This window comes from Arachis stenosperma, chromosome 4 (genome assembly GCF_014773155.1).
Source record: "Arachis stenosperma cultivar V10309 chromosome 4, arast.V10309.gnm1.PFL2, whole genome shotgun sequence".
Lineage (NCBI taxonomy): Eukaryota > Viridiplantae > Streptophyta > Magnoliopsida > Fabales > Fabaceae > Arachis > Arachis stenosperma.
The window spans coordinates 9,083,152-9,094,494 of NC_080380.1; the positions used below are offsets into that span (position 1 = coordinate 9,083,152).

The following is an 11,343-nucleotide window of genomic DNA, read 5'->3' on the forward strand; positions in this document are numbered from 1 at the left end:
TTAGGTAGCATTCGGAGAAATTTGATGGAGTTTCTGCAGCACAAGAATCAAAGGAGATGGATGCGAGGAGCGGCGCGCACGCGTGCCTGACGCGTGCGCGTGAATTGGAGGTATCCATGGCGACGCGTGCGCGTGACCGACGGGCACGCATGAATTGAAGATTTGTTCAGCGACGCGTCCGCGTGACTCGCAGAAAAGACCATCGACGCGTACGCGTGACATGCGCCACGTGCAGAAAATGTAGAAAAATGCTGGGGGCAATTTCTGGGCTGTTTTAACTCAGTTTTCAACCCAGAAAACACAGATTAGAAGCTGCAGAATGGACATAACAAGTGGTCTCCACCCATCAACTGAAGACTTGTTAATTAATTCTAATTTAAATTCAAATCTTATCTTTTAGGAAAAGATATTATTTTTAATTTTAGATAATTAGATTTTAAATTTATTAGGATTAGTTATAAATAGGAATTTAGATGCCATCAGATTGGAACACGGTACATTTTGACAATCGTTATTTTCTCTTTGAACCATGAGCAGCTAATCCTCCATTGTTAAGGTTAGGAGCTCTGTCTATTTGTATGGATTGATTCGTTTGATATTTCTACTTTAATCCATGTTTTGATTTATATTTCAATAATTGTTTTCGCTCTTTATTTTATGAATATGGGTGGAACGGAAGTATGACCCACGTTCTAATTGAGTTCTTGTGAAACTTGGAAAAGCTCTTTACTTAAACAACAGCTTGAAAACATATTATACTGAATTTCTAATTGTTTTTATTTAACGGGATACGTGACATATAATCCCCTTATTTTTGGATAATTAGGATTCTTTTGGCATATAAACTAGAAGTTGATCATCACCCTCTAATTGAAATTAATTGACCAAGGAATTGGCAGTTAATGAATTTAAGAAGAGACTAGGAAGGTCTAAGAAATTAGGGTCTAGTCACATATAGTTTGCCATGAATTAAATCTTACATGATTAAAATAGTTAGTAAGAAACATCAATCCGAAAAAATAGATAACTCTGAAGCCTTAACTATCTTCTCCATATTTTATTCCCAATTTATTCACTTATTCACCTGTCTCTTCAAACTCTTCTTTACTCTTTAATGCATTTTGAACATCTAAACACTATTTTCTGTTTTCCTGACTAATCCTATCAAACACTATTGTTGCTTGATCCATCAATCCTCGTGGGATCGACCCTTACTCACGTAAGGTATTACTTGGTACGACCCGATGCACTTGCCGGTTAGTTTGTGAGTTGTAAAATACCGCACCATTCACCTCGGTAGAGCACCCACAAGCAAATGGGCAAGCTGAGGCAGCCAATAAAATCATACTAGCGGGGTTGAAGAAAAGGCTTCAAGAAGCACAAGGAGCCCGGGCTGAAGAGCTTCCTCAAGTACTGTGGGCCTATCGAACCACACCTCAATCAACAACTAGGGAGACACCCTTCTGACTTGCTTATGGCATAGAAGCCATGATCCTAGTTGAGGTCAACGAGCAAAGTCCAAGGGTGAGGTTCTATGATGAGGTCGGCAATATTCAAGCTCACAAAGAAAAACTCGAACTACTTCCAGAAGTTCGAGAACAAACACAGATAAGGGAAGCAGCGCTCAAGCAAAGGATGGCGAACAGATACAACAAAAGAGTCATTTGAAGAAGCTTCGCTTCAGACGACTTGGTCCTAATTAGAAATGACATCGACGTAAACAAGTCAAGCGAAGGGAAGCTCGCTGCAAACTGGAAAGGACCCTACAAGATAGTAGAGGTCTTAAGAAAAGGATATTACAAAGTGTCCGATCTAGGAGGAGCCAAGCTTTCGAGATCGTGGCACGCTTACAATATGAAGAGATATTATAGCCAGAAGGGAACTTCACTTTCTGATGTACTCTTTTTCCCGACTCTATGGTTTTTTCCCAAAAAGGGTTTTCCTAGAGGGGGTTTTAATGAGGCACCAAAGCGAGGGCCAAGGGCAGAATAATCATTCCCTTAGTAGCAAAAGCATCATTATCCACAATTCACTAAGTAATAATATCTATCTTTTATTACTTCATCTTCTCCCTCTAAATTTTCCATTTACTATTACTATGATACGCACCGACTTAAACTTGATAAAACGCAAAAATCCATCAACCGACCCATGTGATCGACGAGATAAAGCAACGAGGTACAAGTCGGTGTAAAGAGGTTGTACAAGTCGATCATAATAACTCGGAAACAACAGAGCTAACAACTCAAAAGTCGGAAAGCCCGAGAAAAATAAAATGCATCGGCAAAAAACCTAAGTTATGAAAATGATTCACTAAGCAAAATGAAACTGAATCTATGAGACGAAAACATGGAAAAATAAAGATGTGAAAATTCCCTAAGGGTTTCTCGTAAAACCTCACCAAAATAGAGGGCACCTAGCAAAAGGAGCCTTTTAAGAGTCTTGTTGGACAAATTATCTAACTTAGAATAAATAGTTCACTCAATAAAAAGCAAATATTTTGTTGAAACAAATATTATGCATAATAAAGCAAGTATTTTTTAAAGAAGGCCCATCCCGAACAGGGGCCAACAAAAACAAACAGTTATTATTAATAATCCTAAAAGGATTAAGAGTCAAGAAACCACTAAACAAACATATAAAAGTAAAATTGTTCGGAAAAAGGACCCACAAGCCGGGCCTTAAATAGCTTTCTCAATAAGATCAGAAGGGGTAATAGAGTCGTCACCAGGAAGGGAGTTCTGAACTTCAGCCGCAGGAATCGGAGAGGACGGAGGGATCTCTTCAGCAGTGGAAGTCGGGGCATCGCCTAGTTGAGAAGAAGAGCTCGGCGGGAATCCTTCCATTTGCTCAACCTCACGTGGAGGAGATTCAATAATGCGCTGCCCACGAGTCTTCAACTCGAAATTGGTCTCAGGACGAGGAGGAGAGACAATTGCCCCATTAATGACCACTTTGTCGGGATGGAGGGGTGAAAGGTCCAAGTCAGGAGCGATAACTCCGACTTGTTCCTTGAACACCCTGAATGCTTCTTCCGAGCTCTCAATAATAGAATCCTCCAAGTCCTGATAGGCCTCCCAATTCTACTCCAGCTGTTTCTTCAGATCAATATTCTCAGAAAAGACCCTCACATAAGTTTTCTCAGCCTTGCTCTTCATCCCCTCAGCCAAAGCACATTGGTCCATTAATTTTTTCTCCCTCTCCTGGAACTTAGTGAGCTCATCTTTCACCCAGGTATTCTTCTCCTGCAATCTCTTCTCCTCTTCCTGGTATAGGACAATTCTTCCTTGAAGGTCCTCTATGGACTTCTGAGTAGTACTCAAGGGAGTTTTGTCCAAAATATCAAGGAGAGAAGTACAAACCCCAGTAGTTCGAACCTCGGATCAAGATGTTAAGATGATTTCGTAGAGCAGCATCATCCATAGCAATCTGACTATGAGGAAGGATGTGCTTCCTGGTAAATTTCGGACCATCAAACCCAGCATCCCCAACGCTAGAGGAGCCAAATTCCATGGTATTTCGTTTCTTTTTCTCAGGCTCCGAGGCAGAATGTACTAGGGGTAGAGGAGGAAGAGGAATAGGATTTACCAAAATAGGCTGAGAAGATGACCCCAGACCCGAGCTTTGACGACGAGGGGAAGTAGTTGAGACCCTAACTTCCTGTGCAGCAGCTCGAGCGCGGGCCTTCCTCTTCGCTTCCTGGACCTTCAAGTAAGCAGCGCTTGACCCACTTTTCACTATTTCTGAAAGAAAGGATAAAAGTTGATCAGCCTACAAATCGAAAGTGAAAACATTTCAAGTCAGAATTCATTAAAAGCAGCCACAGAGAAACAAAAACTACCTAGCTCGATTTGAACAAAACTCGAAGGGCCAAGGAGGAATTTCTTAGTATCCAGGTTTCAAGCCCGCCTCCAAGCCTCTCGAAAAAACCTAACAATGGCCTCCTCTACCTCATCCAACTTGTGTAGACTATATTTATCTACAGGAGAGGTCTTCGACCAGTACAGAGGAAATTGGAGTTTGTTATTGTCGTTTAGGAAAAAGGGATGATCGCCCTCTACAGCCTGGACCTTGAAGAAAAAGTTTTTGAAGTTATGAAAGGACTTATCAAAAATGAAAAATACCTTTCGATCTTGAATAGCTCGAAAAGATACCCATTATTGTGTGTTTTGCTTACTAAAAGGTCGGGTAAGGTGGAAAAGATAAAAAAAAAGATCCGTAAAGAAATCAAAAAGTCGAGCTCTTTGCTAATAAGCTGGTATATTTTCAAAAACTCCCAAGAATTGGGATGGAGCTAGGTAGGGGGCAACTCGACAATGAGATAAAACTCCCATCTCAAAGTCGAAAAAAGAAAAAGAAACCCCAAACGGGTAAAAAGGCAGTCATGCATGAAAAAGAAGTGAGGCTCAGAATCATTGATCCTCCCACAGCAAACCCGATCATCAGAATCTGGGACCACTAGTTCGTATTTTAGTTCGTCAGCATAATGGATACAGATCCTATGGTGTTTGCGGAGTTCGGTTAAGAAAACGGTATCCACTAGAGGGTGTTCAGAAAGCACGGAGGCATCTACCCATCTTAAAAGGGTCACAGGGATACGAGAAGACATTTTTCCAGAAAAATAAAATATAAAGAAATATATCTACATGGCACAAAGAAAAAGAAACCATAAAAAATAGAGTTCTAACACAAGACAGTTCTGTCAGAGCAGATAAAGAAAACAATCAGCAAGTGGTAAAAGAAATAACTTTTCTAAAAGAAGAACACAAAAATCCTAAAGTTTCTCACTACAACAACAAGCATGCATAAAAAATATACTCGAAAACCCCTTCTTGGCATACGGTACAAATAAAATACGGCAAAAACAGTAAAGGAAGGCAAGATAAGAAGAACTAACCTTCTTCGTGGAATCACTAAAGGGGAGAATTCCAATAGCTGAGGCAAAACACCCACGAAAAAAAATCAAAGAGAGTTTTGAGTGAAAAAGCGAAAGAGCAGAAGGAGAAACTTCGAAGAGAAGGCGAAAGAAAACAAAGAAAGGAGAGTAAAAAGTATTTGTAACGTACTAGGGGCATAACAATAAAACGACGCTCTCATTAAAGAAATGTGCCGTTACCAATGTAACTGCTCCCCATGCATAAATGCCACACTCGAACAGACGCGACGTTTGATTAGACGCGATGGTTGGAAATCACGTCGGTTTCAAGAATGAAAAACCATGACGGTTTCCCGACGTGAAAGAAGGGATCGACTCAGAGCATCCCCGATTTCGATTAATACTCGAATCCGACTCCTAGCTAAAAGATCAAACTTGAGTAGGGGCACTATTCATACCCTGACCCAATATAACGGTCAGGTCCAATAAAGTTAAAAGGCCCGATTAAAAAGAGTAGCCTTATCCACTCATCTGACCTCCTCTAAGAGGTCGGAGCCAACTGAAACATGCAGCTCATACTTATCTAAATGAGTAACTACCTCCCTAAATCTCTCACCCACTTCTAGAAAAGAGATCTCAACAATCCTAAGATAAAGGGACGGTTATCCACCACTAATAGTGGATCCACTCCAACGGTAGTTATTGACACATCACCTATAAATACACTAATACCCCTCAGGTATCTCTAAGTTTCAATACATTAAACATGCTTAACCCCTTACTGACTTACGCATTGGAGTGTCTTTGTAGGTACCACCTCTCATTCTTTCACATATATAACTTGGACGGTGGTTTTCAGACGTAAAGCAGGTTGGAGACCACCTTCCTCTAGTGTTTGGGCCTCTCATTCAAGCACAACCATCCAGTTCTAGGTAAACATCGGAACACACATGTTAAAGGCAATCTTTGGAGTAGATTGTTATAAAATTTTATTTCCTTGAGTTACTCTATAAAAAATCATTACATTTTTATTACGGATTGAGCATTAACATGCATGTATCCAACTTTATATCAATAAAATATATTAAATTTTAAACTTTTTGGTATTTACTTTAATAGTTTTCTAAATTAGAAATAGAAATAATCATAATAATATTAGATAAAATTACAACTTAGCTTGTATTTAATTTTTATAACTTTAAATTGTGATAAGTGATAGTTAAAATAATAGAATAAAAAAATATTATATAAAGTTATTAACAAAGATGCTTAAAAAATAATTCACATTTATAAAATTCTTAGAAGTAGTAATAGTTAGCTTAAAAAATTAATTTTTAAACTCATTCAAGTAGTCATTGTTATTTTATTTTATTTTAATATTTATATTTTAATTTTATATAATGAAAAATAAAATATATTTATCCTTATTAAATTAGTTGATAATATAAAAATGTAAAGCTTGAATCTTTGAAATAGAATTTAGTCGAAATAACCTTTAGAGATTATACAAATAATTATTGCATAGAATCATTGAATGTTCATATATTTATAATATATATTTTCATATAATTAAACTTTCATGATTTTAAAAAAGTATACTTTTGAAAATTTTTTTGTATTTATAATTATGTAATAAAATAATATTTATTAATTAATTTTATCATTTATTTGAGTCCGCACAATGCAAAAATCTGGTTCTAGTTAGTTAATAATGAGTTATGACATATATAATCCAAACTTGCAAATGTGAGATCAGAAAAGAATAGGTGAACATGCTTTTTTATTATTATTATTATTAAAAAATGGATGTATTAAATAAGTGTTGTTATAAAGTGAAATAGTGAAAATTAAATATCTTTAAATTATTTTAATAATATTTGTACATATTATAGTTCTTTGTTCAATTTCTTATTTTGTAATTATTTTAGCTTTAGATGATTTGGATTTGATTCAAATATTTCAAATTGATGTATAAAAAGTGTTTTTTTTGTGACCATAAAAAGTGATTATTTATATGTACATTAATATAAAAGTCTTTTTATATTGGACTTTTTAATTTATTTTCCATTTACATAACATTTCATTTTATTTATTAGTTAATATTACATTCAACTAGGTTATTGAAACTTGAAAGACCAATACTCTTTTCATAACACTTCAATTAAACCGGATAGAACTAACTGAAATTCTAATAATAAAACCTGAGTGCAAGTAGGCAATTCAAAAAGAGAAAAAAGGTTTAATATCACACTCCACACTAGAACAATTGAAATTCAATTTTACTTGTTTACTAGTAATTAGTTAATTATATCATATGTTGATATAAATATATAATTGCCATTTGTGAGCAAAATTTTCCGGTGAAAACTCGGGTGCAATCGACTTCACTTGAAGTAGATAGCCGAGAGCCGTTAGATGAAAATTTAGTCAAATCAGTCAAATCATTTAATGACTTTCAGTTATCAACTTTACGTAAAGTTGACTGTACCTGAGTTTCCACCAAATTTCCCTATTAACTTAGTGACTTGTCATTAGTGTTATGTTATCCCTACATTGTGGAAAAGTAATGAAAAAGCCATAGACATATCACATAACCATCTGTTTCATGTGACAATCACATTTTGTGCACTACTTGGTGCCATGAGAATGATACAAAGGAAAAAGGAGTATTGGTATCTATGTTACCAAGGGTTGTGTCGGCAATAAGTGTATTTGGCAAGTCGTCTAATCACAATTACCAGTTGAATAGGTAAAATGGATTATTAATTCATGATTGATTAATGAGTTGCATGATTAATTTGGTTAAGGTGGCATTGTCAAAACTAGTGAGAGTGACATGCAACTGTATGTAGGATGATGTAGCATCAGAACAATAGTAATTAAGGAGGAAGCTTTACATAACTATCATTAATTATACAGATTAATAACAACCCAACCGGCAAGATAATGAATTTGCCTTGCCTACTACTTAATTGATTTGCTGTTAATTTTATGGCTTCTTAATTGAGGCTTTTAATGAAAATATACCTTTATTAAGAGCTTTTAAAGAAGGTGTTAATACAATTTTCATTATTGGGTCATATCATAATTATCTTTCCTAATCAAAAGTTACTTTGTCATGTTCTCTCATGTTAAATAAGTGAATAAAATGATAGGAATTGGATCAAAAGAAGAGGGATATTTTCATCCAAAACAAAAGGAAGATGGGAGGTTATTAGATCTATTTTAACCATATATATACCAACTAACATGAGACACAACAGCTAGTGTAGTACAACTGTACTTGTCTAAAATTTAATGGAGAACTAAATAACTAGTACTAATATTCATTTTATGATGCCAGAAAAGAAGACAATTCTCTGGTTGAGTGTGACTACAGAGATAATAGCAATTGAGCAGCAGCTACTTTTTCTATAGACTCCTTGTGGATGACTTTAGGAACTGATATTTTCAACATGGTAGTGTTTTGATACTTTTGGGAGACACAATCATTCGCTTCAGGTTAATTTCAATCAAAGGATTACATTTATGATGAACCCACCATGATTTTGATCCACAGAGTACAGTGTTTTCTCTGCAACTTTGTGCAAGTTTAGAAACCAAAACAAGTTGTGTTACAATGTATTCACAATTTCTGATGCACCAACCAATTCAACTTGGCTCTCAGACCAAGTCTAATGGTGAAGTTTAGGTCAGCTCAATGTATGAGTAAGAGCGAGAGCATAAAAATATAGAAAACATTTCTCCATGGATAAATAAAATACCTCAAAAACCTTATAGGAACACTGGACATCTCAAATCAGGTGAGATGAACTACAAATTCTTGATATGTTATTCCACTGATATTAAACAGGGTTACAGGAAAGAAAGCACATGCAATAGTGGGGGTCTAAACCTAGATAACACAATTAGTAATAAAACAACCACTGGATCGCCCCTTTATTACCCCTTGATTACCGTCGAAATGCATTTCCTTCCCCGCCAGACCTGCCTTGAGAATAATGTGTGCGACGACGAACACTTTCAGCTATTGACTTACTCCCTCCTTCGGCAGCACCGTATACACTTTTCTGAGCATCATCCAAGAAATTCCTTCCACCTGAATTTTTGTTTTGGGTTGCTTCCCGTGCATCAGTCTCTTCGGCATTCTTTATACGTTTCCACCTCTGCTCTTCATGCAACTCAGCAGCCAATTGCATCTGCTTAAGCTTGGCAGCCCGCTCTTCTTCTGAAAGCTTAGGAGCTACATATCTGCGTCTATGGTTAGACTCATGTTCATGTGAGGTAGCAGCAGATCTATTTAAGCTTGGTTCAGCAAGGCTCCCATTATTCACTCTCTTAGCAGGGGCATCACTATTGGACTGTCGTTCTGAAGCATATCTTTCTGACTTGTTATAATTTTTGTCATCATGTTTGCCATTATAGTCTTTTCTGTGCCTTTGATGGTGGCTGGGTGATCTTTCAGCTTCATCATTACAGTCTTTTCTTTCCCTATGATGGTGATTGGGTGACCTTTCTCTGTATTTTTTGTCTTCATAATGACTCTTCCTTCTTCTTTCTTCTTCACTTGAATCAAATTCCATCTTTTCTTTGTACTTTTTGTCTTCAAAACGACTCTTCCTTCTTTTGCTTTCTTCTTCACTTGAATCATATTCTGAATCCGATAGAGACTTGTGATGCCTCCTGTCGGAATCTCGGTCACCAGCCTTTCTTTTTCTCCTTTCAGTAGTGTCGTCTTCTGAATCAGAATGCTTTTTACGCTTTAATTTACTAGAATGGTGCTTCTTCCGCTTTTCCTTTTTGCTGTGACCTTTCTCCTTGCGTTCTGTTTCTTCAACCTACCAATGTTACCATACATGATTAGGATAAGCTATCAATTAGAAATGATGTTAAACAAAAAGGTCCTGGTAAAACTGAACCGACACAATTGTTTTGTAAAACTACTCGGCGAACACAATCTGACAAATGTATACAAAGTATGTAATGTGATCAGTGAATTAAAGAAAACAAATTTAACAAAATGAAAGGTGGCCAATGCCTAAGTGAGTAAAAAGTAACAATTCACAATTTCATATAATTAAAGCCAGGATCACCATGAAAATGACCCATAGCCTCAAATTGCATGGATGGAGGTGTCTACTAGGGGCACCGGGTTGCAAACAATGGTTCACATGGTGAAGACACCACATATAGTAGGGGGCATAGTATTGCCGGTGTGGATCTGGGAGTTGTAATAACAAGACTTTTGTATTGGACAAGGAGGATTCCCAAGTAACAAGGTTTTGGTGTGTCAGCAGTTTCTGCAATATGTGAAACAATCACCAATGCATTCACAGCACTTCTTAAGACCGGGCACCCCACCCTCTAGAAAATTTTATGGAACTGAGTGTAACATGTCTTATCCACCAATATCTGTCTCTTCTCACCTACTTACATATATACATTGGCTTGATCTAGGTAAAGGGTAACAATTACCAGAAACCAAGTTAATGAAGGGATCTCAAAATTCTCATACCTCCCAAGTCTAAGTTCTATCAATCTGAACATGGATGTTATTAACAGAGTTACCACTTACCAGTTAGGAAGATTTTGAATCATGTAAAATTTTGAACTCTATTGAGTTTGAGGTTTAAAATAAAAGAAATCTTACTGATTTTTTAATCATAGCCATCTTGACAGGGTTGTTCTTGATCTTAGCAAGCGCCTCCTGCTCACGCTGGCGAATCATAAGCAAAGGATCAGAGTGGAGCTTCCTCCAAGAATCATTCGCAGACTGCGGTTTGTCTTCAAACAAAGCTCCAGGTTGCTGCCACAGGACAATCAATCACAAAATCAATTCACAACAAAAACCAATGAGAAAAAAAAAATACTCTTTTGCCCAAAAAGCAGAAAAAAAAAATCGCAGCTAAGATGAAAATACCTTAGAAGCAGAAGCAGAGGCAGAAGAAGAAGGCGCATCAGCTGAAGCATCGGGTTTGGGAAAAGCTTCAAGTGCTTTGAATCCTTCGTTATTAGAACTTCTTCCGACCGAAAGCCCCGAATCGTACAAGAAATCTAACCTCTCCTGAGCACTGCAATCAAAATGAGTAAAATTTGTTCAATAAAATCCTAATTCTAACCCCAAACCCTAACTAAGAAATTGAAAAAGGAGGAATCGAATTGAATAGTGGAAAATTACGGGACGAGGCCAGCTTTCTCTTGAAGAAGTCGGAACTCGTTGCGCTCACGCTCTTCGTGGATCTGCTTTCGAAGTTCTTCCAACTTCTTCTGCTCGGCGTCGTGCTTCTGCTCTGCCTTCCAAACGTTCTCGATGTTCCTGAGGCTGCCCGTGTGCCATCCCTTCTTGTTCAGAAACTTCAGCGCCATCTTTGTTCTTCTGATTGAACAAAACCCTAACGATGCAGTGGCGGAAGCCGGTGGCGCTTCGATTCGAACTTGGACGTCGACGATCTCTTTCTCGTTATTGC

General features: G+C 37.2%; 1 protein-coding gene across 1 annotated transcript; it reads right to left on the bottom strand.

The window, feature by feature from the left end:
• Positions 1-8,605: 8,605 nt before the first annotated feature.
• Positions 8,606-11,343, bottom strand: LOC130976450 (uncharacterized). The gene is made up of 4 exons (XM_057901320.1): positions 11,055-11,343; positions 10,797-10,947; positions 10,527-10,682; positions 8,606-9,714 (listed from the first exon to the last, which is right to left on the bottom strand). The coding sequence occupies exons 1-4, from the start codon at positions 11,240-11,242 to the stop codon at positions 8,830-8,832; spliced, it is 1,380 nt and encodes a 459-aa protein (XP_057757303.1). The 5' UTR covers positions 11,243-11,343; the 3' UTR covers positions 8,606-8,829.